Source organism: Triticum urartu, chromosome 1 (assembly GCF_003073215.2).
Source record: "Triticum urartu cultivar G1812 chromosome 1, Tu2.1, whole genome shotgun sequence".
Classification (NCBI taxonomy): Eukaryota; Viridiplantae; Streptophyta; class Magnoliopsida; order Poales; family Poaceae; genus Triticum; species Triticum urartu.
This window is the reverse complement of record NC_053022.1, coordinates 5,642,395-5,663,325: the sequence shown is the minus strand read 5'-3', so window position 1 is coordinate 5,663,325 and position 20,931 is coordinate 5,642,395. Positions and strand designations below refer to the sequence as shown.

Sequence of the window (20,931 nt, the reverse complement as noted above, 5' to 3'; positions counted from 1 at the left end):
ATATCATATTGCTCCTTTTGATCTCCATCTTCGGGGCTCCATGATCATCATCGTCACCGGCATGACACCATGATCTCCATCATCATGATCTCCATCATTGTGTCTTCATGAAGTTGTCTCGCCAACTATTACTTCTACTTCTACAGCTAACGTTAGCAATAAAGTAAAGTAATTACATGACGTTTATGTTGACACGCAGGTCATAAATAAATTAAGACAACTCCTATGGCTCCTGCCGGTTGTCATACACATCGACATGCAAGTCGTGATTCCTATTACAAGAACATGATCAATCTCATACATCACATATATCATTCATCACATCCTTTTGCCATACCATATCACATAGCATACCCTGCAAAAATAAGTTAGACGTCCTCTAATTGTTGTTTGCATGTTTTACGTGGCTGCTATGGGTTTCTAGCAAGAACTTTTCTTACCTACGCAAAAACCACAACGTGATATGCCAATTGCTATTTACCCTTCATAAGGACCCTTTTCATCGAATCCGATCCGACTAAAGTGGGAGAGACAGACACCCGCTAGCCACCTTATGCAACTAGTGCATGTCAGTCGGTGGAACCAGTCTCACGTAAGAGTACGTGTAAGGTCGGTCCGGGCCGCTTCATCCCACAATGCCACCGAATCAAGATTGGACTAGTAACGTTAAGCATATTGAACAAAATCAACGCCCACAACTACTTTGTGTTCTACTCGTGCATAGAAACTACGCATATACCTAGCTCATGATGCCACTGTTGGGGAACGTAGCATAAATTCAAAATTTTCCTACGTGTCACCAAGATCTATCTATGGAGTCATCTAGCAACAAGGGAGGAGTGGATCTACATACCCTTGTAGATCGCGCGCGGAAGTGTTCAAGAGAACGGGGTTGATGGAGTCGTACTCGTCGTGATCCAAATCACCGATGATCCTAGCGCCGAACGGACGGCACCTCTGCGTTCAACACACGTACGGAGCAGCGACGTCTCCTCCTTCTTGATCCAGCAAGGGGAAAGGAGAGGTTGATGGAGATCCAGCAGCACGACGGCGTGGTGGTGGAAGTAGCGGGATTCCAACAGGGCTTCGCCAAGCGCTGCGGGAGGAGGGAGATGTGTCATGGGAGGGAGAGGGAGGCGCCAGGGCTTAGGTTTGGTTGCCCTCCCTTTCCCCCACTATATATAGGGCCAAGGGAGAGGGGGGGCACAGCCTTTGACCCTTCCTCCAAGGAAGGGTGCGGCCAGGGAGGAGTCCCTCCTCCCCAAGGCACCTCGGAGGTGCCTTCCCCCTTTAGGACTCTTCCTTTCCCTCTTCTCTTGGCGCATGGGCCTCTTGGGGCTGGTGCCCTTGGCCCATATAGGCCAAGGCGCACCCCCTACAGCCCATGTGGCCCCCCGGGGCAGGTGGCCCCACCCGGTGGACCCCCGGGACCCTTCCGGTGGTCCCGGTACAATACCGGTGACCCCGAAACTTGTCCCGATGGCCGAAATAGCACTTCCTATATATAATTCTTTACCTCCGGACCATTACGGAACTCCTCGTGACGTCCGGGATCTCATCCGGGACTCCGAACAACTTTCGGGTTACCGCATACTAATATCTCTATAACCCTAGCGTCACCGAACCTTAAGTGTGTAGACCCTACGGGTTCGGGAGACATGCAGACATGACCGAGATGACTCTCCGGTCAATAACCAACAGCGGGATCTGGATACCCATGTTGGCTCCCACTTGTTCCACGATGATCTCATCAGATGAACCACGATGTCAAGGACTTAATCAATCCCGTATACAATTCCCTTTGTCTAGCGGTACGATACTTGCCCGAGATTCGATCGTCGGTATCCCGATACCTTGTTCAATCTCGTTACCGGCAAGTCTCTTTAACTCGTTTCGTAACACATCATCCCGTGATCAACTCCTTGATCACATTGTGCACATTATGATGATGTCCTACCGAGTGGGCCCAGAGATACCTCTCCGTTTACACGGAGTGAAAAATCCCAGTCTCGATTCGTGCCAACCCAATAGACACTTTCGGAGATACCCGTAGTGTACCTTTATAGCCACCCAGTTACGTTGTGACGTTTGGCACACCCAAAGCACTCCTACGGTATCCGGGAGTTGCACAATCTCATGGTCTAAGGAAATGATACTTGACATTAGAAAAGCTTTAGCATACGAACTACATGATCTTGTGTTAGGCTTAGGATTGGGTCTTTGTCCATCACATCATTCTCCTAATGATGTGATCCCGTTATCAATGACATCCAATGTCCATGGTCAGGAAACCGTAACCATCTATTGATCAACGAGCTAGTCAACTAGAGGCTTACTAGGGACATGGTGTTGTCTATGTATCCACACATGTATTTGAGTTTCCTATCAATACAATTCTAGCATGGATAATAAACGATTATCATGAACAAGGAAATATAATAATAATCAATTTATTATTGCCTCTAGGGCATATTTCCAACAATTATCGTATGTGAAAGGAGTACCGGTAAAGCCCAGGTCCATTAGTTCGCACGACAGCAAACAGTCACGAAACAGTTGCATTTGTGTCTCGCACCGCTGCGTATGAGAAAAATGCTTATGTTGCCATATTGCCTCGTTGAAGTCTCCACAAACTAACCATGGTTCTGCAGACACTGCTCTTAAACTGGATAGTAAGCTCCACATACGATGCCGATTTTCTGTCCTCGGTTCACCGTATACATAAGTTGTTCTCCAAGACCTATCATTCGCCCCGTCAACAATCCGCACGTCTATAAACCGTGCACATGAATCAAGAACTGTAACTTGAAGGTTCTCGTCCCAGTATAGCGCAAGGCCCCCACTGAGGCCATCGCTAGAAACTCCAGCAAAACCCTTCATTCTTAGTCTCCACTTAAGCTTCTCCATCTTACTAGAGGCTTGTCTAGTTTTAGAAAGGAAAACAAGCCCCGCGGAATTGGCTTTATAGAGGGCCAAGACCTCACGAACTGTCCGGCGGTCCCCCCCCCCCCGGCAGTTCCAGATTAGCGAACTCATTGTGTCCGGCGGTCCTCCTCGAAGGAGGCCGCCGATCTTTTATCTTCAGAGTCCACTCTCGCACGCTTACTGCCATTACTGCTGCTGGGTGACATAGCACCGCCACTGTCCTCTCCCTTACCCAGAGTTAGGGCAAGGGTCGCTTCCTTTGCTGTTTGTGCCTTATTAATAGAGGTGTCCACACCATCCATCGCTAACCTCTTCCTTGATGTGTTATCAATCCTTTCCACTGCCTGAGGCACCTTTGAGGGGCTAGAGGCCGTGTCCATAACCTCGGGATCAACAACAACCTTCCCTGATTTATGACTGGACTTGGGAGTTTGAGTATATCCACCCCCCCCCCCGATCATATGATCCCTCATTCTTTTGCTTGTTCGGGCCATCTGCATACAACCATGCCCCAAATTTCTTGCTCTTCTCATCATGGATCCCCGACCCACACTCCTTGTACTCATGGCCAATGATGCCACAAACGCTACAAAAGCGAGCTAGTTTCTCGTATCTCACTAGGAACACTTGTCGTTCCTTGCCTCTGACAATACTCACGAACATAGTAAAGGGCATGCGCACGTCATGGCGCACCCTGATTCTAACATAGTCACCGCGAACATTGTCGTTCAACCTCATATCCAAGATTTCCCCTGAATTCCTCAACAGATGCTCAACAATGCTAACTTTGCAGAAACCCTCAGTAAGTTTATGAATCTGAAGCCATATCGGCATAAAAAACATTGGGACCTCCTCCGCCTTAGTGAATCCATCATAGGGACACATCAGAACCGCAGAGTTCCTGAACAGCCATGGTCCCTGATCGATCATGCGTTCGTAGTCGCCGAGGCAGGATGCCTGAACAATGAACAATTTGGGGCCGACTGGTCGAAATCTTACTTGTTGCGTCGGGTTCCAGGCCGCGCGCATATCCTTGTAGAAGGCCGTGTGGCTAAAGGACTTCTCCGTATGAACCCTAGCTAGGGCAAGCCATCGCACACTTTCATTGATCTCCTGATCATCTTCGTCGATAACTAGATCGTCGAACTCTTCATCCTCTAGATTCAGTTGTTCCATGAAATCATCCAGATTTGATCTCATGTCCTCTTTGCCGCCTCCGCTGGTCCCGGACTGCGCATCTGTCGCGGTGCTCATCACGACGATGAAGACGTGGAATTGATTGGTGGACAGGAGAACCCTACTCTGGGGAGGAGCCCTATGGTAGGGGATCGAAGATTTGTTGGGTAGGAACTCGCCGACAGGAGATCGCCAGCGAGGAGACGAAACCCTAGCCGCCGCTAGGGGAAAACTTGGCAGACGATGATTAGCCGCTGGTAAAAGTCTAATTTCTGGTAGTGTATATTGGTTCAGTAAATGATGAATTGATCTAGTTGATGTTCAAACTTCAAAGTATGTACTGATAGAACATACAAAAACTATTTGATTGTCCCATGATTCCATCTAATCTCACAACATTGAGTTAATAACGTTCTCAGTATGACATGCAAGATGACTCGCCCCCTAATTTTCATTCCATAGCATTATTATCATGTATAATAATATAGACGCTTGTCTCATCCAAAGTTTTATTGTTTATATATACATAGGTATCAAATTAATATTGCATAACAACGAGCCCCAGCTCACGCACACACAATAAGTGATTGACCTGAGATCCTAATTGGTTTAAAATAATCTTCTGTAATGTACTTTCAATATATATAGATCATTGTATTTTCCATGAAAATATTTGCATTGTATAAATTTTCAATACTTCTCAACAGAAAATGTCGGAAAAGGGTCAAAGAATAACATTGGAGAATGTGTGAGTATATAAAACACTGTTTCTGGTCATTGGTTGAACGTTTTTTCAAGTAGGTTCATTAACTGTATTTCTTAGGATTCTACTGTTATCGATATTTTGTTTTTTTAATCTTTCGTCAGACCATTGGTGTTTGACCGTGTGCATTCTACTTGTGCAGAGACCGTGTGTTGCTCATCATGCTTTATATCCTAATGATGGTACATTTCCTGTTACTAAAAGCCGCTTTTATCGGAAAATAGATAAAATACGAAACTTTTTAGTTCACGTGTTTAGAAAAAACTGGTTTTGGATTTGATGGTGATGGCTTATATATTTGCATTGTTACCTACAAATCCCCCAATCAGCGGCCGGATGTGGCTGTAGCCTTGCGGGATAATATAGAAATGTTTTTGCTGCATGCGGTGATTCCATCAGCGGATCTGTGTTGTTCCATCCGCGGACGGATCTGTGTCTAGTGTCCCTAGCTCGTCCATCGACGAGCATCGATGGACGCTGGTCGACGAGGGAGTGTAGACTTTGGTGCTCGGCATCCACAGAGCTTGGTATTTTAAAAAATTCGAAAGCATATTTAAAAGTTTAAAACATAAACCTTTTTTCATGGAAAGATATATGTGTTCCAAATAAATGTATGAAATTTTGCTTAAAAATATTGTGATTTGTAGGTTGTAAAAATATAAAATTTAGGACCAACAACAAAATAAAAGGCCAATTTTAGAAATATCTATTTGTCTTTTTTCTATATATCACATGTGAAAGTATAACGTTGTGAAATTTCGCACATACTTAGTATACATGTGTGCACAGAAAATTTCAAAAAAAATTGCGTTAAGGAAATTTGAAATTTGAAAACAAGCTCCATTGGCAGTTTCAGGCGGTGAGGCCCTCTGCCATCTCGTGGTGCTTTCTCTGGCACCGTAGGTGGGGTTCAGTATCTCGTAGTCATAGTGCTAGGAACCAGTTAGGCGTCGAATGGTGGCAAATTTGACAATTTTGATCTTGGGATGAAATCAATTCATAAAATAAACTGGTCGTGAAACTATTTCACGTCTCTGACCTTTTTGTGTAGCGCCCGCCACACAGGCGCCACATCCTACGGTGCAACACCTAACTCGGGGGCGTTGCACGCCAGTCCACCATGGCAGCCCTGGGCCCCGCACCCAGCAGTGCAGCGCCTAGCCGTCGGGCGCTGCACTGTGACTTATATCAGCCGCGGCGGCCCTCTCCTCCCCCACCCAACCCATTGCAGCAGTTACAGAACAGAAGAAGCCGCGGCGGCGGCCCTCTCCACTACCTCTCTCAATCCCCTCTCCCAAATCCATCAGATCTGACGATTTGGTCCGTGGATTCCTTCACCAATTCATCCTAGAAGGTACCCTCCTCCGATCCCCTTTTTTATATCCATATAATGTATGCTATTTTGAAGATTTTGAGGAACCATTGTTTGATTTGATTAGATTTTAATGTTGCGTATATTATAAACTTGCATGACGGCTTGGACGACAAGTACGTGTGTCCTCAGGAGAAAACCTATGAGATATGGGGCTGTGTAGCTGAGTAGGTAGTCTTACCAAATTCTCATCAGGCCACGTAAATAGCAGTATCTCAATCACTCGTGTAGGTAATAATGACTTGTATGGAATACTGGAAGTGGTCCCTCTCAGAAAAGTACTCTACTCTACTAGGATTTGTGCGATCACAACTCCGCCTTCTAGCGAACTCAAGCATCCCTCGGCAAAAGGCATAAATTTAACCTCAGTGCGAAACTGCCAACAGAGCTCGTTTTCAAATTAAGATTCAATAATACTCCCTCCAAAGGTGCAAATATCATGTACTTACAATTGGTTTAGGTGACGGTTTCAAATTAGGATTCAATAATACTCCCTCCAAAGGTGCAAGTATCATGTACTTACACTCTTCACCGGACGGGGGAGTAGGATAGATGTTTAGTCATCCGGTCCTATTTATGACGGTTGTTGCGAGTTTTGTTTTACTTCTGCTCATTTTATGAGCTTGTATCAAATTACGTATTTGTTGACTGCTTGCTTTAATAAAGCATCCACCTCGGAGCTAGCACTATCACCACATGGACCTGCCAACCAACTTGGCCTCTCCTGGCATAACCCATCGTATGGTCTTCTCTCTCATTGCTCGCCACTCTACCAACTTCGCCTTGCTGCCCCGAACTCTTCTCCAGCTATGCATGGTGAAATGGAGGATGGCTTCAATTTCTTCGTGTCTTGTCGGTGGATAGGATGTCGTCCTCCCATATGGTCAGGAGAAGCACGTCAGTATAGGATGTCATTATTGCAGTGGACACCAAGTTCTCCAGAAGTGGTGCACATCGTCTGTTATAATGGCAGGTCACTGGCGTGTATTATTAACTGCATCGGTGATGCTCCTTTTGTTTGCCCAGAGATTTTAGCTTTGTCTAAGTTAACTTTTTTTATGTATGACCAGATTCATAGGGGGAAATTATTATGTACAACATCAAATCAGTTTCGTTAGATTCATCATAAAATATATTTTTGAAGCATGTTATATTTTGTATTGTAGATATTAGCATATTTTTTTATATACTTCGTTAATGAATATCAAGATTTTGGAATCTTACGTAAAAATATGTTGTATGACTTTTACACAAATTAGCTATATTTTGGAATATATTAAATAGAAAACACCCAAGTTAGTATTTCCAAGTCAGAAATACTAAAACAAATACTAATATGAATCATACAAGGTTGGATGAATTGACAAAAGAGCAGACCAGCTGGAATTGCATGTGGTGGCTCACTAAATTTGGTGTCATTTAGGCCATTAAGCAGCTGCTAGGCCAGAAATTTCTCAAATTGCTGAAATCACGTTGCAATGGGCCAATTTGTTGCCTTATTCTTACACATAATTTTTATATCACTATAGGAGTCATGCAATTTGCCATCTGTGGAGCTCTTTGCCGTCAGTTTTTTCATCAGGGCTAACGGCAAAGACCACTTTTTGCCTTCATGTTGTTGATGGTAAAGACAAACTTTGTCGTCTGTTTTTTTTACTCACGGGTAAGAGAAAACACACTACGCTGACCAATGACGTAGTGAAAATTGTACTTGCTTCCTATTGGTCCGGCTCTACCTCCCAAAGATCGGTGACATGGCAGGGAAGCCCACCCCCACCACGTGCACTACCCACCACTGGTCTCTCTCTCTCTCTCTCTCTTGCTCTCCTTTCCCCATCTCTTCTCTCCTATGCAGGTTATTTATGTATGTATGCGATGGCTCCGTACTTGGTCTATCCTGCAGAGGCCGGAGGACAGGGACCTTTTGATGATGGCGTCTACGCGGCTTGAGCGTACGGCCAGGGAGGTTTTCTCCCCCATGGATGGCGGTGTGATCTCCGGATAGAATCTGCCACATCATAGGCTTGGACTAATTTATCTTTTTAAGTTGTAAAACGATTTTTTTGGGTCGGTTGGACTTTTTGGCTGTGTGCATCAAGTTATGTAGAGGCCGGGCATTCTTTAGATGCGATTGTATCAGCTCGATATATCAATTCAATGAAACCCCCTTTATCGAAAAATCTCTTCTCCACCCAGGCGAGAAAGCGCTACGAACGACGATGCATCCTGCCCCCAGTGGGGTCGCGATGCGTGGAGGGGCTCTGCTTGTGGCAGAGCTGCAGCCGAGCCATGGATGACCCTCTGCTGAGTTGCCTCCCGGGAGGAGCTCCAGCGAGCCACATCAATAGCAATGTGCCTCAGAGAAGCCGCGCCCTGCCACTTCCTCATCCCGCTGGCGGGGTCGCACGGCAGAGCCACACCGAGCCACAACCTGGGAGGGCGTATTGTTGTGCCGCCTCCATGGGCCCTCGACAGGGAGGAGCTGCGGTGATGCGCCGCCCCTCCCTTGCACTGCCAGTTAGGTCGCACGGCGTGGAGGGCCTTCTATTGGGTCGCCTCTCTCGCCCCACCAGCTCCTATGCTCGGCGGAGCCGAACCGAGCCACCTCCAGGAGAGGGCCTCCTGCTGGGCCACCACCATGGGTCGGCGGTGAGGAGGAGCTGCGATGCCCTGGCCGGCGACCACAACCTCCCAGACAATTGCTTTGTTTTTAATATTTTACTATTATCTTTGTTGTCTCTGGATATACAACTGATGGCAAAGACGTACTTTCGCTAACGGCAAAGACGTACCTTCGCTGACGGCGAAGTCTTTGTCGTTTGTCTTTTTTTAGCCGATGGTAAAGCGGCTCTTTGCCGATTTATACTTTGTCGAATATCTTTGTTGTCAGCAAACTGAAGGCGAATTCTTTACCGTCTATTTTTAGGCCTTTGCCGTATGTTTACGGTTGATGGAGAATTAGCGGATTCATGTAGTTTATATGTGATGCACTAGTGAAAAGCTTGTTGGTTGAATTACGCTGCATGATCAGTGCTTGTCTTTTGATGCATGAACATGTTTACGTCAAGTATATGTGATATATAAAATATGATGCCTATTAATTGTATGCTTATTTCTTCATTTTTCATAATTTATCGAAAACGACCTCTCCGATTCGCAAGAATTCCAAAATACATGGATAAATTCTTTTTAGGAATAGTGTGGCATGCCACCTTAAATACTACAGAATTGTAAGGATGTTTGATGGTACACAGGAAAAACGTAGGATTCTTTGAAAGAGCTTGGAGTGGGCGGGAAATTTCTTTGAGATCAAGTGCAAATGAATCCGCCTAAGGAAAAAAACTTTGCTTTGCAATCCTACGAGTGAAAAAACGGGATAAGAAATATTCCGAAGGATTAAAATCCTTCAAAATTTGATTGAGAGTATTTTAAATCAAAGAAGCCTTAAGTCGGGCTTAGCTTCGCTATAGCTCCGGCATAGCATGCCACCGCTAAGTAGCATGCATGACCCGCTGTTTAAAACTTGTAATAGTATTTAGATAATAATTACTGAAGCAGAAACACTAGCTTTACGATTACATGCACACATATAACAGTCTGGGTCATCACAAAAAATATGTACAATTGAGCGACCGACGATGTGTGTGACAACGTGGTCGCTGGCGAGGCCACGCAAGGAATGGTGGTGAGCCTTGGTGCCACGGGGCCTCCACAGTCAGACAGCCACACGGCCACTACGTGCAGGTACAAGATGACGCCTAGTCTTGCTCTAGAGAGAGAGAGAGAGAGAGTCATCACTCGTAGCTCTCGTAGCTAGTACCTTAGCTACCGCTCTTGGAGCTAATATATATTGTCGCCTGTTATCACGAACTAATAATTGGCCCAGGCTTTGATCAAGCTATAATAAGTCTACCCGTCCCTAGCTTGATCTCACACACCAACTCCTTTTTATACATACGTGGAGTAGCAACTTCTTTGGAACCGGGCTACCCCTTTCAACTGACAAGATCTATCGATCGAGAGGATGGGGAGGGCACCTTGCTGCCAGAAGGTTGGGCTGAAGCGAGGAAGGTGGACGGCGGAGGAGGACCATATACTCGCAAAATATATTGCTCGGCACGGCGAGGGCTTATGGAGGTCTCTGCCCAAGAATGCGGGTAAATATGGCATAAGCTGTTTTGCTTGTTCTTGGCAGCTACTAATTAATTAATTAAATCTTAATGATAAGAGATAACATGTACGTGCTACATATGGTAACATGTCCCTGCTGCTTCGGTTGGTATGCATATAGGGCTACTCAGGTGTGGCAAGAGCTGCAGGCTGCGGTGGCTCAACTACCTGACAGACAAGGTGAGAAGGGGCAAATTCTCTAGGGAGGAGGACGATCTCATCGTCAAGCTGCATGCCACCCTTGGCAACAGGTATGGGTCTCTATGTGGATACCGCTACCAGTATATATATGATAAGTGTGCGTGCGTGTGCGTGCTGGTCGAGCCGGGCACTGGTTCGTGGAAGTGCCATGTCGGTAGGCGTATGTGTCTGTGGCAGCGTGTGTCACGGTGGTATGAGCCCATGTCTCCGTTCGACACGAGCGAGTCGTCAGACGCTCGTGTGTGCGCGCGCAGCTCGCAAAGCGGAAGCGCGGGCGCTGCGTCCCGCGGGCTATAAAGGCGGCCGTGAGCTGAGTTAATTAGCGCGTCTAGGTTGTTTAGATGGATGAAGTTAGTTACGTGGAGTTAGTGGCCGGACAAGTGTGGGCGCATGCCAGAGTGGCTGCATGGTGGCCGGTGTGTCTGATTACTTGTCATGTAATTCAGTTCATTTTTGTACGGTGTGATGCCGAGCGAGTTTGAGCTAGAAAGAAAAAAAACGCCGTTCGTCGGCCTGGCACCGTTCGTGCGGTGGGATGTTTGTCGGCGGAAAATCCAGTGTCCTCCTCATCATCTTTCACCTCCGTCCGAGCGAGTGCGAGAGAGATAGAAGTTCGTCCGGCGTTCGTGTCGCCGGAGGCTACTCAGCGTGCAATGCCGAACCGGGTTTGTCCCAACATTTGGTATTCAGAGCATCAAGATTCGGGCCGTGGCGTGCAATGAGTCCGCGGCGGCTGCAGAGGCGCTGCGTGGTGTTGCAGAGGCCGCGGACACGGCGGCACGGCGTTGCGTGATGCGGCACAACACGCGGCGAGCGCCGCGGCCGTGAAGCCACTGCGTGATGGTGGAGAGGTCGTGGATGCGGCGGCACGGCGCAGTGTGGTGCGGCATGACACACGGCGGCGTGGCGGCGGAGGTGTTGCGTGGCGGCGGAGGCTGCAGCAAAGCGGTGCAACGTCTTGAAGCGGGGTCCGAGAAGACAGATGGCCAGGTATACATGGCGACATCGACGACGACAGTCCCTCCCTCCTGTAGTTCATGGCTTAGGAGGTGAGTGTTAGGAATAAGCCGATAATCAGTGTGCGTGCGTGTCATGTCCGTAGGTGTCTGCGTCTGTGGCAGTGGCAGTGTGTGTCACGGTGGTATGAGCCCGGCCGTGTTCCCGTTCGAGGCAAGCGAGTCGCCAGGCGGTCGTGCGTGCGTGCGCAGCTAGCGCAGCGGAAGCCTGGACGCTGCGTCCCGCAGGCTAGGAAGCCGTCCGTGAGTTGAGTTAGTTAGCGCGTCTACGTGGAGTTAGTGACCGGTCATGTGTGCGCGCATGCCAGAGTGGCTGCGTGGTGGCCGGTGTGTCTGGCTACTTAAGTCATGAAATCCAGTCCATTGTTATACGGTGCAGTGCCGAGCGAATTTGAGCTCGAAAGAAAAAAGAAACCGTTGTGCGTTGGCATGGCGCCGTTCGTGTGGCGGGATGTTTGTCGCCCGAAAATCCAATGTATTCCTCATCATCTTCCACCTCCATCTGAGCGAGTGCAAGAGAGATAGAGGTTTGTCCGGCGTTCGTGTCGCTGGAGACTACTTGGCGTTCGACGCCGAACCGGGTTTGTCCCAACAGTATACTCCTCTCTTAGTTTGTGTCACGTTTAACAATAAAATGTAGCCGGCACAATCTTACCCTTCCAAGAACATATGTTATCCTACTATTTTCTGTTGAAATTTATGTGTGTAGTTCTATTTTCAGACGACTTCCTTACTATGAACATAGAAAGCCATGAAAACCAACCTGTCAGCCCAGTAAGGAGACGAAAATGGTGTCTCGCAGCAAAATCTTAAACTCTTTGTGCTCATGTAATTTCACAACAGTGTACGGCTTTCACATGTACTAATTATATGTTGGTTCAGTAACTGATGAATTGATCTAGTCGACGTTCAAATTTGAAACTGTGTACTGGTAGAACATACAAAACCCATATTCTACTCGGTGATGAAAACTTTAAAACCATGTGATGATATACCATATAAAAAAAAAAGAACTATTGATTGTCCCATTATTCCATCTAATCTCACAACATTGAGTTAATAATGTGTATTCTTAGTATGACATGCCAGATGAATCGCCTCCGAATTTTCATTCCATGGCATCCCTAGGCCGCTTGAGACACCCAGGTGCCTGGGCACCTTTCCTCTCCACCATTGGATCATGTTTAGTGGCTGATCTAAAAACCAATGTAAATGCCTTAATTACTAGTTACTCTGGCAGACTTTAATTATTTTAACATCTCATGCATGCATGTCACATCATAGAAAAGGAAAGAGATTAAAATATCATAGTGAATAAAAATCAACATTTATTACGTCCTTATATAGCACTTATTGATTGGTAGAATAAATCACAAGGTATATAAATACCCTAGTATGATATGTAATTTTAGTACTGCGTATATACATTACCACCACATAGTTGGGTATATACATACATGTACTTTTTTGCATGGTACCCGCATATATACATAATTTCGTTAGTTGGCATATGAATACCCGCATATGTACATGTTTTCGTTAGTAGGTATATGCACACCCACGTATGTATATAATTTTGTCCCTAGGTATATACATATCCATGTATTCAAATAATTTCTTACTAGCTAGAACCTAGAATAAATCATTGGATATATACATACCCGCATATGTACATAATTTCATTAGTTGGTATATTTACCACGGGTATGTCTCTATTATTTGGGGTCGGTGCACAATTTGTTGATATAAATAATAAAAATATTTTGTGATGGATACCTATGAAGGTATCAATTTTTATGTGGACATGTATTCATCTGTTCGTAGAACGTCCGCAAGCTGGCGAGTCACATTGTGTGTACATGTATGTATACCTCAATCTAAAGAGGATGCATGTAAACTTGTATATATGTCTTTCCTTTTTATTCTGTTATTCTCTCTCCATCCCGTGTGTTTTTGTTCTTTTCAAATCAATAAATGCAAATGGGTTGACATGCGAGCTATTAAAAGCTAGGTGCTGAGGCACCTAGGTGCCCCAAACAATTTACCTATATCTATATCTATACACACAAATATATATACATCATTGTATTTTCAATGAAAATATTTTCATTGTATAAATTTGCATTGCTTCTCTACAGAAAATGTTGGAAAGGGGTCAAAGAATAACATTGGAGAATATGTGAGTATATAAAACAACTATTTATAAACGAAGTCACATTATACTTTTTATAAATGAAAATTTAAAGTTGATAATTTATTCTCTTTGGAAAATAGGACCAAGGAAAAATTAAGCATGCCAAGAAAAAACACTGATTTTCCATTAATGTTATATTCTTATATATATTTTGCTGGTTTAAAAAAAGGAATTAAGTTGTAGATAGTTACATACAAATTTGAGGAACTTATTGTAGTAAACGTCTGTGTGTTAATCTGCTAATGATATTGTACTAATATATGCTTTTAATTTTAACTGATGCTATATTCATTTCATACCTAGAAATAATATATGCTTTCATAGTTCCTTATCATAGTTGACCGAAAAGGAACACGTAATATAAATTAGTGATCCCCCTTTTCACTCCTTTTCACATTTAGTGTTGGCTTAATGTTGTGTCCCTATAGATTAAAGGCAGTTTCTCTCGACTATACGATTGTATGGCCCACATAATTGTACAAAAATAGTGTACTATCTCTTCATCGACTTAGTTTCTCTACTCTCACGTGACAAGACTTGGCAAAAAAACCTTGGGTTTCGTGTTTGCCATGCACTCGGTTTATCACTATATATTCTCTTAACTATGCGGTAAAAATCCAACAACATACACATTGACAAAGGTTGCGTTCGTGCATTGACTGAACTTCTATTAAATCTCTCACACTTTGGTAAATCCGGAAACTCTATCACCGTCATTCTTAAATACAATCCACTTGTTTTCGTTCTGAAAAAGAGGAGACTATGGATCCAATCACATCTAACCTTTGCACCTGTGAAGTGGGTCAGTGTTCAAAATCAGTGTTTATTTATTTTTAACTTCGATCCATCAATTAATTTTATTTTACCGCACAAAAGATATAGTTTCGATCCTCTTGTATGCAAGATAGGATGTAATACTGGCTGACATACAAAAGGCAACACCCAATAGTTATAGTGGGAGTACCTAGAACTCATCTAGATGAGATATAATTTGGTCTCATTCACTTCGAAAACAAGAATAGATACAACCCACGTCAGCACACACGCATCTTATAGCATCACATCCAATGGCTATAAAAAGTGAATGAGACCAAATTATATCTCATCTAGATGAGTTCTAGCAAAACTGATAGTTATATATCTGTTCTCCTTTTCTAGGCAGTCCACGCATAGTAAATTGTTGGCTATATATGTTTTAAAGTAAGAACAGGTTTACTAAATCAATGATTATTAGATGTTTAATGCAACAATCATTAAACATTAAACCAACGTGTTGGCTTCATAATTGTGATGTATGATATACGTTTCAATGATCAGATCTATTCGTGATTGTGATGTATGTTTCATTGAACGTCTAAAGTTTTAAAGAAGAGGGGGTACACTAAACCATTAATTTCTAATATTTGTGGGACAGCAGAATCTGGTGCTGTGCTCAAGACGTCCTCACTCTATCAGAAAGGTCAGTGTACACTAGAGAGGGCAGCTGCTAGTAGTCTAGTAGAACCCTGGACCTCAGCTCTCGACATCAGTAGTTGTCAATGTACTTGGTGGTGCTGTGTGGATCTTGCAAAGTGCACAAAACCATGCCGAACATGACATTGCTGTCCAGCTGAGGTGATTGATGCTAATCCCAGTGATGGAGAATGCGTACTGGTCCTTTCCAGCCAGAAATCGCATGGTTCATGATCGTGTGCCCATGTTCCTACAATGATGCTCGCCACATTTGTGTCGGTCATATTAACTGTACCAGCAATGAAACATGAGTGATAATATAACTAATTAAAGAGCTTACAAATTAGTTTGGGCATAAACTTGTAAAATGGCACTATCAATGCCAGAGGTAAACCATCTGATCCTCGAGACCTACGAGACCTTCGCTGAATTATTTCGCGGTAGAGTGGTGCCTGGTTCCAGTATCCGATTAGTTCAGGCACTTAAGTACAATAGCACATACATCATCGATGGTAGGGCGGTGATGGGGTCCAAGCACCGAAGCACGGCGAGAGTTGGGCAAGGTCTAGCTAGGACATCCTTGCTGAATTGCATGTGAAGAGGAACACCTACTGTTACACTCTAGAACTTGAGGATACATCGAAGAACAGTATGTGTACCTAGACAGGATTGGATGGTATAGGTTCCATCTTAAATAAAGATGGTAGAATATACTTGTTATACTACTCCAACTGTACTTTATCTAGTATGTACCGGCCCATTACAGGAAAATAATATAAAGCCGAGTATCAAAAATACTGAGCATGGACAAATTTGGCCTCAGCTTATAGTAAGCCGAGTGTTGCACCCGGCTAGGACACTCAACTTATATTGGACCTGCTTATAGGGTGTAAGCCGAGATCTTATTCGTGCCCACTTGCCTTACCTATAAACCGAGGATAAAACAGTCCATACCGGTCGGATCGGAGGTGCAGTGGTCGATCTTTCTGTCAGCACCGCGCCAGGTTCTTTTGGTCCATGCAATAAACGCTCAATACGGTCGAGGATATATCTATATCCTAAGCTATACTCTCTAACTAGTCCGCTCAGCCGGGTGTTTCTGATTAGTACTATCTTAGCTCGTAAAATACTGTCTTCCATGTAGATTTAAATATTTCTCATTGACGAGCATGCACTTTGTTGAACTGGCTCACAGATGGTCCCTGATCGCCAACCACATGCCAGGGCGGACTGACAACGAGATCAAGAATTACTGGAACGCGCATCTCAGTCGGCAGATCCACAGCTTCCGGCACACGTACACCGCTGGCAACGAAACCACCATAACCATCGACATCAACAGGCTTTCCGCCGCTTCCAAGCGGCGAGGCGGCCGGGCGCCCAGGAGCAGCACGAAGAAGCAGCCGGTGCCTGAGCCCACGAAGTCAAAGGAAGGCTGTAGCCCGGTCCGTGCCATATCATCATCAACATCAAGGCTACCTCAGGGCGACTCGGACCAGAACCAGCCCATTAACAACATCACTGATGATATGCCCTGCAGCGAGGAGGCCACGGGCATGGACCCCGTAGATCTGAATGGTGATGTCCTGGAGACCAACTACGCCAACAACTCAATGGATCAGATTGGGATTTTGGAGGAGGGAAGGGAGATTGAGGCCCTGCTATCAAGCATTGGCGACATGCCAGCTAGTGTGCTGACTGGCATCGACTACGGAGGCCACTCTCCTCGGGTGGAGGATCTCCTGGACATGGACTGGGAGGGTTTTGCGTCCCACCTATTCGACCAGCAAGCCCAGAATGATCTGCTCCAGACCGCTGAGCCGCAGATTACAACGGGCTCCGAGTCAGACAAGCTTGAGTCGTTCGTCAGTTGGCTCTTCTCTGACGCGTCCTAAGAGAATCAATCCCAAAATGACCAAGACGAGTAGCCACAAACCATAGAGGAGGAAGAAAAATGTGTCATGTGTGCTAGTCCTCCAAGCCTCCGTGCGGCACAGTCACATCTTCAGCAGCCCAGAGAAGAAGACGGCCGTGTGGCTTCCACGCGAGGGCACGATCTCAGTCGTGTGGCTTGGATGGCGTGGATGGGTAGGGTCCTTCCGCAATGGATCTCAGAGCTACAATGATGAGCTGGCTGGGTTTTAATACAACCTAAAATATAGAGAAAACAGGCTACCGTAGGATCTACTCCCTCCATCTATTATCTATTATATAATTAAAACGTAAGTAAAATAAGACACCACGTTCATCCACATAGATTAAATTATCTCAATCGTTAATTTTAGATTTTAACGGCTTAGATTTTAAAGATATAGCGTTACATACAAATATTGTTATGTACAACTATTTGGCATGTCACACAATATAGTTTGACACGTCTATCATCCAATTCATATGCCTTTTCTATTAAAAAGATCTTCCCAAAACAATCAGGCGTGAGACTTCATAGTATGGTTGCCAACTACAAGGAAGAGTCCCAGCAACCCACACAAAAAAACCGAGTCCGAGCAGAATAATGCATCTGATCATGCCACGATTTCAGCATATTAATCAATCTGGACTTCTTTTTCTGCATTATAGAAAAATTTATCTGGAAACGAGTCACCACACATTCTCTGATGTGATAGATTAAAATACTTGATCTGTAAAGCATCAAAATAGATGTACGTACGCAAGGACATGAGGGCTAATGCTGAATACAGTACAAGTCTCATGGAGAGTCCCGGTGCGTTTCAAATCCAATTCAAGTTCCAAAAACACCACCTCTTCCACCCACGTGAGGTAGACTCCTCTCCTCCCGTAATAAAAAATGAGTCAAATATAAAAACACATATAATCGTCCCTTCCAGTCTCCAATTAAGGTGGTGCAAGGTGGGGAATAGTCAGATCCCTCCGTCTTTGATGCTCATGCTGGACGGATTCTGGCGGCGCAGCAGCAGCGGGACAGCTCGACATGAGACACTACTAACTCGACCAAGAACTTCCATCTGATTGTTGTGTTGCTGATGTCCAACTGCTTGATTGATGTCGTCACAGGCTGCTTCTATCCATGTCAAAGCTCGGACGATTGTGTCACTGTAGGGGCCTACCTCGATCATCACGTAGCAATAGGACCCTGACAAGAACTATTAGCCGTCTCTGATCCCCGGAGGACACCTATCAACGGCATGCTTCGAGGGGTAGTTTAATCTGGTAAGCATCCAAGATGAAAAGTTTTTTTTTTGGTCTATAGCAATCTTCAGTGGTAATTTCAATCTTTCTCATGTAAATTGATAGGAATAATTTCAAAATTGCTATTTATCAGGTGCTAATTCCTTACTGCAGAAGCTTACATACATGTGGATATTATCTATCACATAATATATGACTAATTTGGATGTTATACCCACGCTCATTCATCATTGTTCGATTATTCTAAAACAGGTTTGCCTATGAATAACAGGGATGTGTTTTTAGAAGTAATACATAAATTTGTACTTATACAGGTTGTTAGATTGGTGACTTGCTCTCCTAATTAGTCATGAAAAGCAGGCAACCTCGCGCCATCCCAACGAGATCTCAAACTACTCATGGTATTCCCTGTCACAGTATCGACCTAGCTCGACTGTGACCATCACCTCCAGCAGGTAAGCTTCCATGCCATGCCACTAGCACCGCCGATGTCACCTGTCCATACTAACACAGTTCACCACCAAGTTCTGGCTTGATCCAGCCGGTATTGTTCCAAATATATTCTTTCTTAATTAGAAGCTGCTGTTAGATTATCCAATCCATTTAGCATCTACGTCAGGTTTTTTACAGATTTTATCAGGGTTATTTTTTATGCATTTCTAATCCAATGTCCCCTTCCACCTTACTGTAGTGTCGTTCAATCCAGACCTACCATGTAGTCAAGCTAAAGGAGCAACAAACTCAATTCCTAATGGTTTAATATCTATTTTATTCCCAGTTTTGTATAGGGCCTTATATATGTAAGCCTTCATGTCTCTGTAGTATCTCAACACGAAAAAACCATTAAAAATATTCATAATATTTTCACTCAAAAGAAAGGTACAAGAAGTAAACAATTTGACAAACCTATGGAGTTTTGTTTGTAGTATCTGTACATGACAACATGAAGATAGAAAAAGATACACGAGTTTCTGTTGCAAACACATAACTATTTTGTATTGTAAAATGGTTACTAAGATGGGCGTCTTGATCAAGAAAAAAAGATGATCCATAAAATGCAGAAGGAAGTTTGAAATATACTAGATCTTGCAAACCATGTGTTTTAGTAACAGCCTATTTCTTCAGCGTAGACACTTTGATCTGATCTTAAGTCATTGTTACGATCACCATTTGATCTAAGACAACAAAATTGAGTACACACTGTTATGATGTTTTAGATTTCCTCTTAATGGAAAAAATATGTTTTTCTAAATCGTTATTTTGAAGAGAAACTCAAAGACTTACATATGCGCTATTATACAGGGAAGAAGCTACTATTATACATGGAAGAGGACATATATGCATAACTCTTTGTAAAAAGTGCAGGTAATTTATGTTTTTGACACTCCCAAGCCTGTCTTTTCTTCAAGATTTCCAGAAACAGAAGATACATGTGTATACTGACAAGGTGACGTCATCTACTATTTTCGAAGCACCGCTTCATTTTTGCATTTATAGCAACTATAATGTTCAATCTAATACTCCTCCGATCCGGTTAATTGGGCTCATCTTGCAAATCACATAAAAAATTCCTCAGAAAAAAGGAGGACCTAATTAAGTGCTATAGAACATACTAATGCTACAGGCATGGCCCTCTCGCTCCTTCATGCATAGGTTGATTTCACATTGAGAACCGAAATTTGACACAATCTAATTTGGGGATAGCTATATTTGCATATTCTCAAGATAATGGGCCTTACAAATAGGAAAATTATGATTTTTGGAATAGTCCCTTTAAATTGGAACAGAGTATGTAGTAGGATAATTGGGCAATACACCTACGACGTAGCCTTTTCTAATTCTAATGGGTAGAAAGACTTATTAACCCGGATTTGTACATGAGCGGATTATTATTATATTGGAAGAAATGAGATCATTGCTGAGAGTTTATACTACATATAATAAAAATATCTGTGAGGTAGACAAAAATAAGTCGTTTATAGATAAAGAAATTAATAAAAAAAATATTGGTTCCATAACTATATCACGAATTTGACCAAACTTTAAAATATATTTATATTAAAATTATCAAAACTTTTAAATTAAAATAAATTATTTTATACCATCCAAGACTTACTACTAATGACATTGGCAACCTACAATGCCTAAGATTACCAACATGCATGTGTGGAACAATATGTAGGAAAATAAATGAACGTGGGTTGGACGAAGACATGTCGAAACGTATGATAGATTTGAAAGAATTAAAATAGATGCATGTAGGGCAAACAGTTCAATACATGTAAGACATCGACTAAGAGGACAAGGCGTGATGTTTCAACCGTGATACATGTGTCAGATGTGCATCGTACAGAAAGCAAAATGATGTTATAAGTGTAACAGTAGAGATTGGATCCGATCGACATGCCATATAAAATATGAAATAAGTCATTTCTTCTTTTTTTTGCAGGTAATTTCAGTTGTGCTAAATCATAAGTCATAGCAAAACAGC

The 20,931-nt window shown here is 43.7% G+C and overlaps 1 protein-coding gene across 1 annotated transcript; it reads left to right on the top strand.

The window, feature by feature from the left end:
• The first annotated feature begins 10,260 nt into the window (after positions 1 to 10,260).
• LOC125532489 (myb-related protein P-like) lies at positions 10,261 to 17,164 on the top strand. The gene is made up of 3 exons (XM_048696547.1): positions 10,261 to 10,393; positions 10,528 to 10,657; positions 16,465 to 17,164. Exons 1-3 carry the CDS (start codon positions 10,261 to 10,263, stop codon positions 17,162 to 17,164), a joined length of 963 nt encoding a protein of 320 aa, XP_048552504.1.
• The last annotated feature ends 3,767 nt before the right edge of the window (positions 17,165 to 20,931 follow it).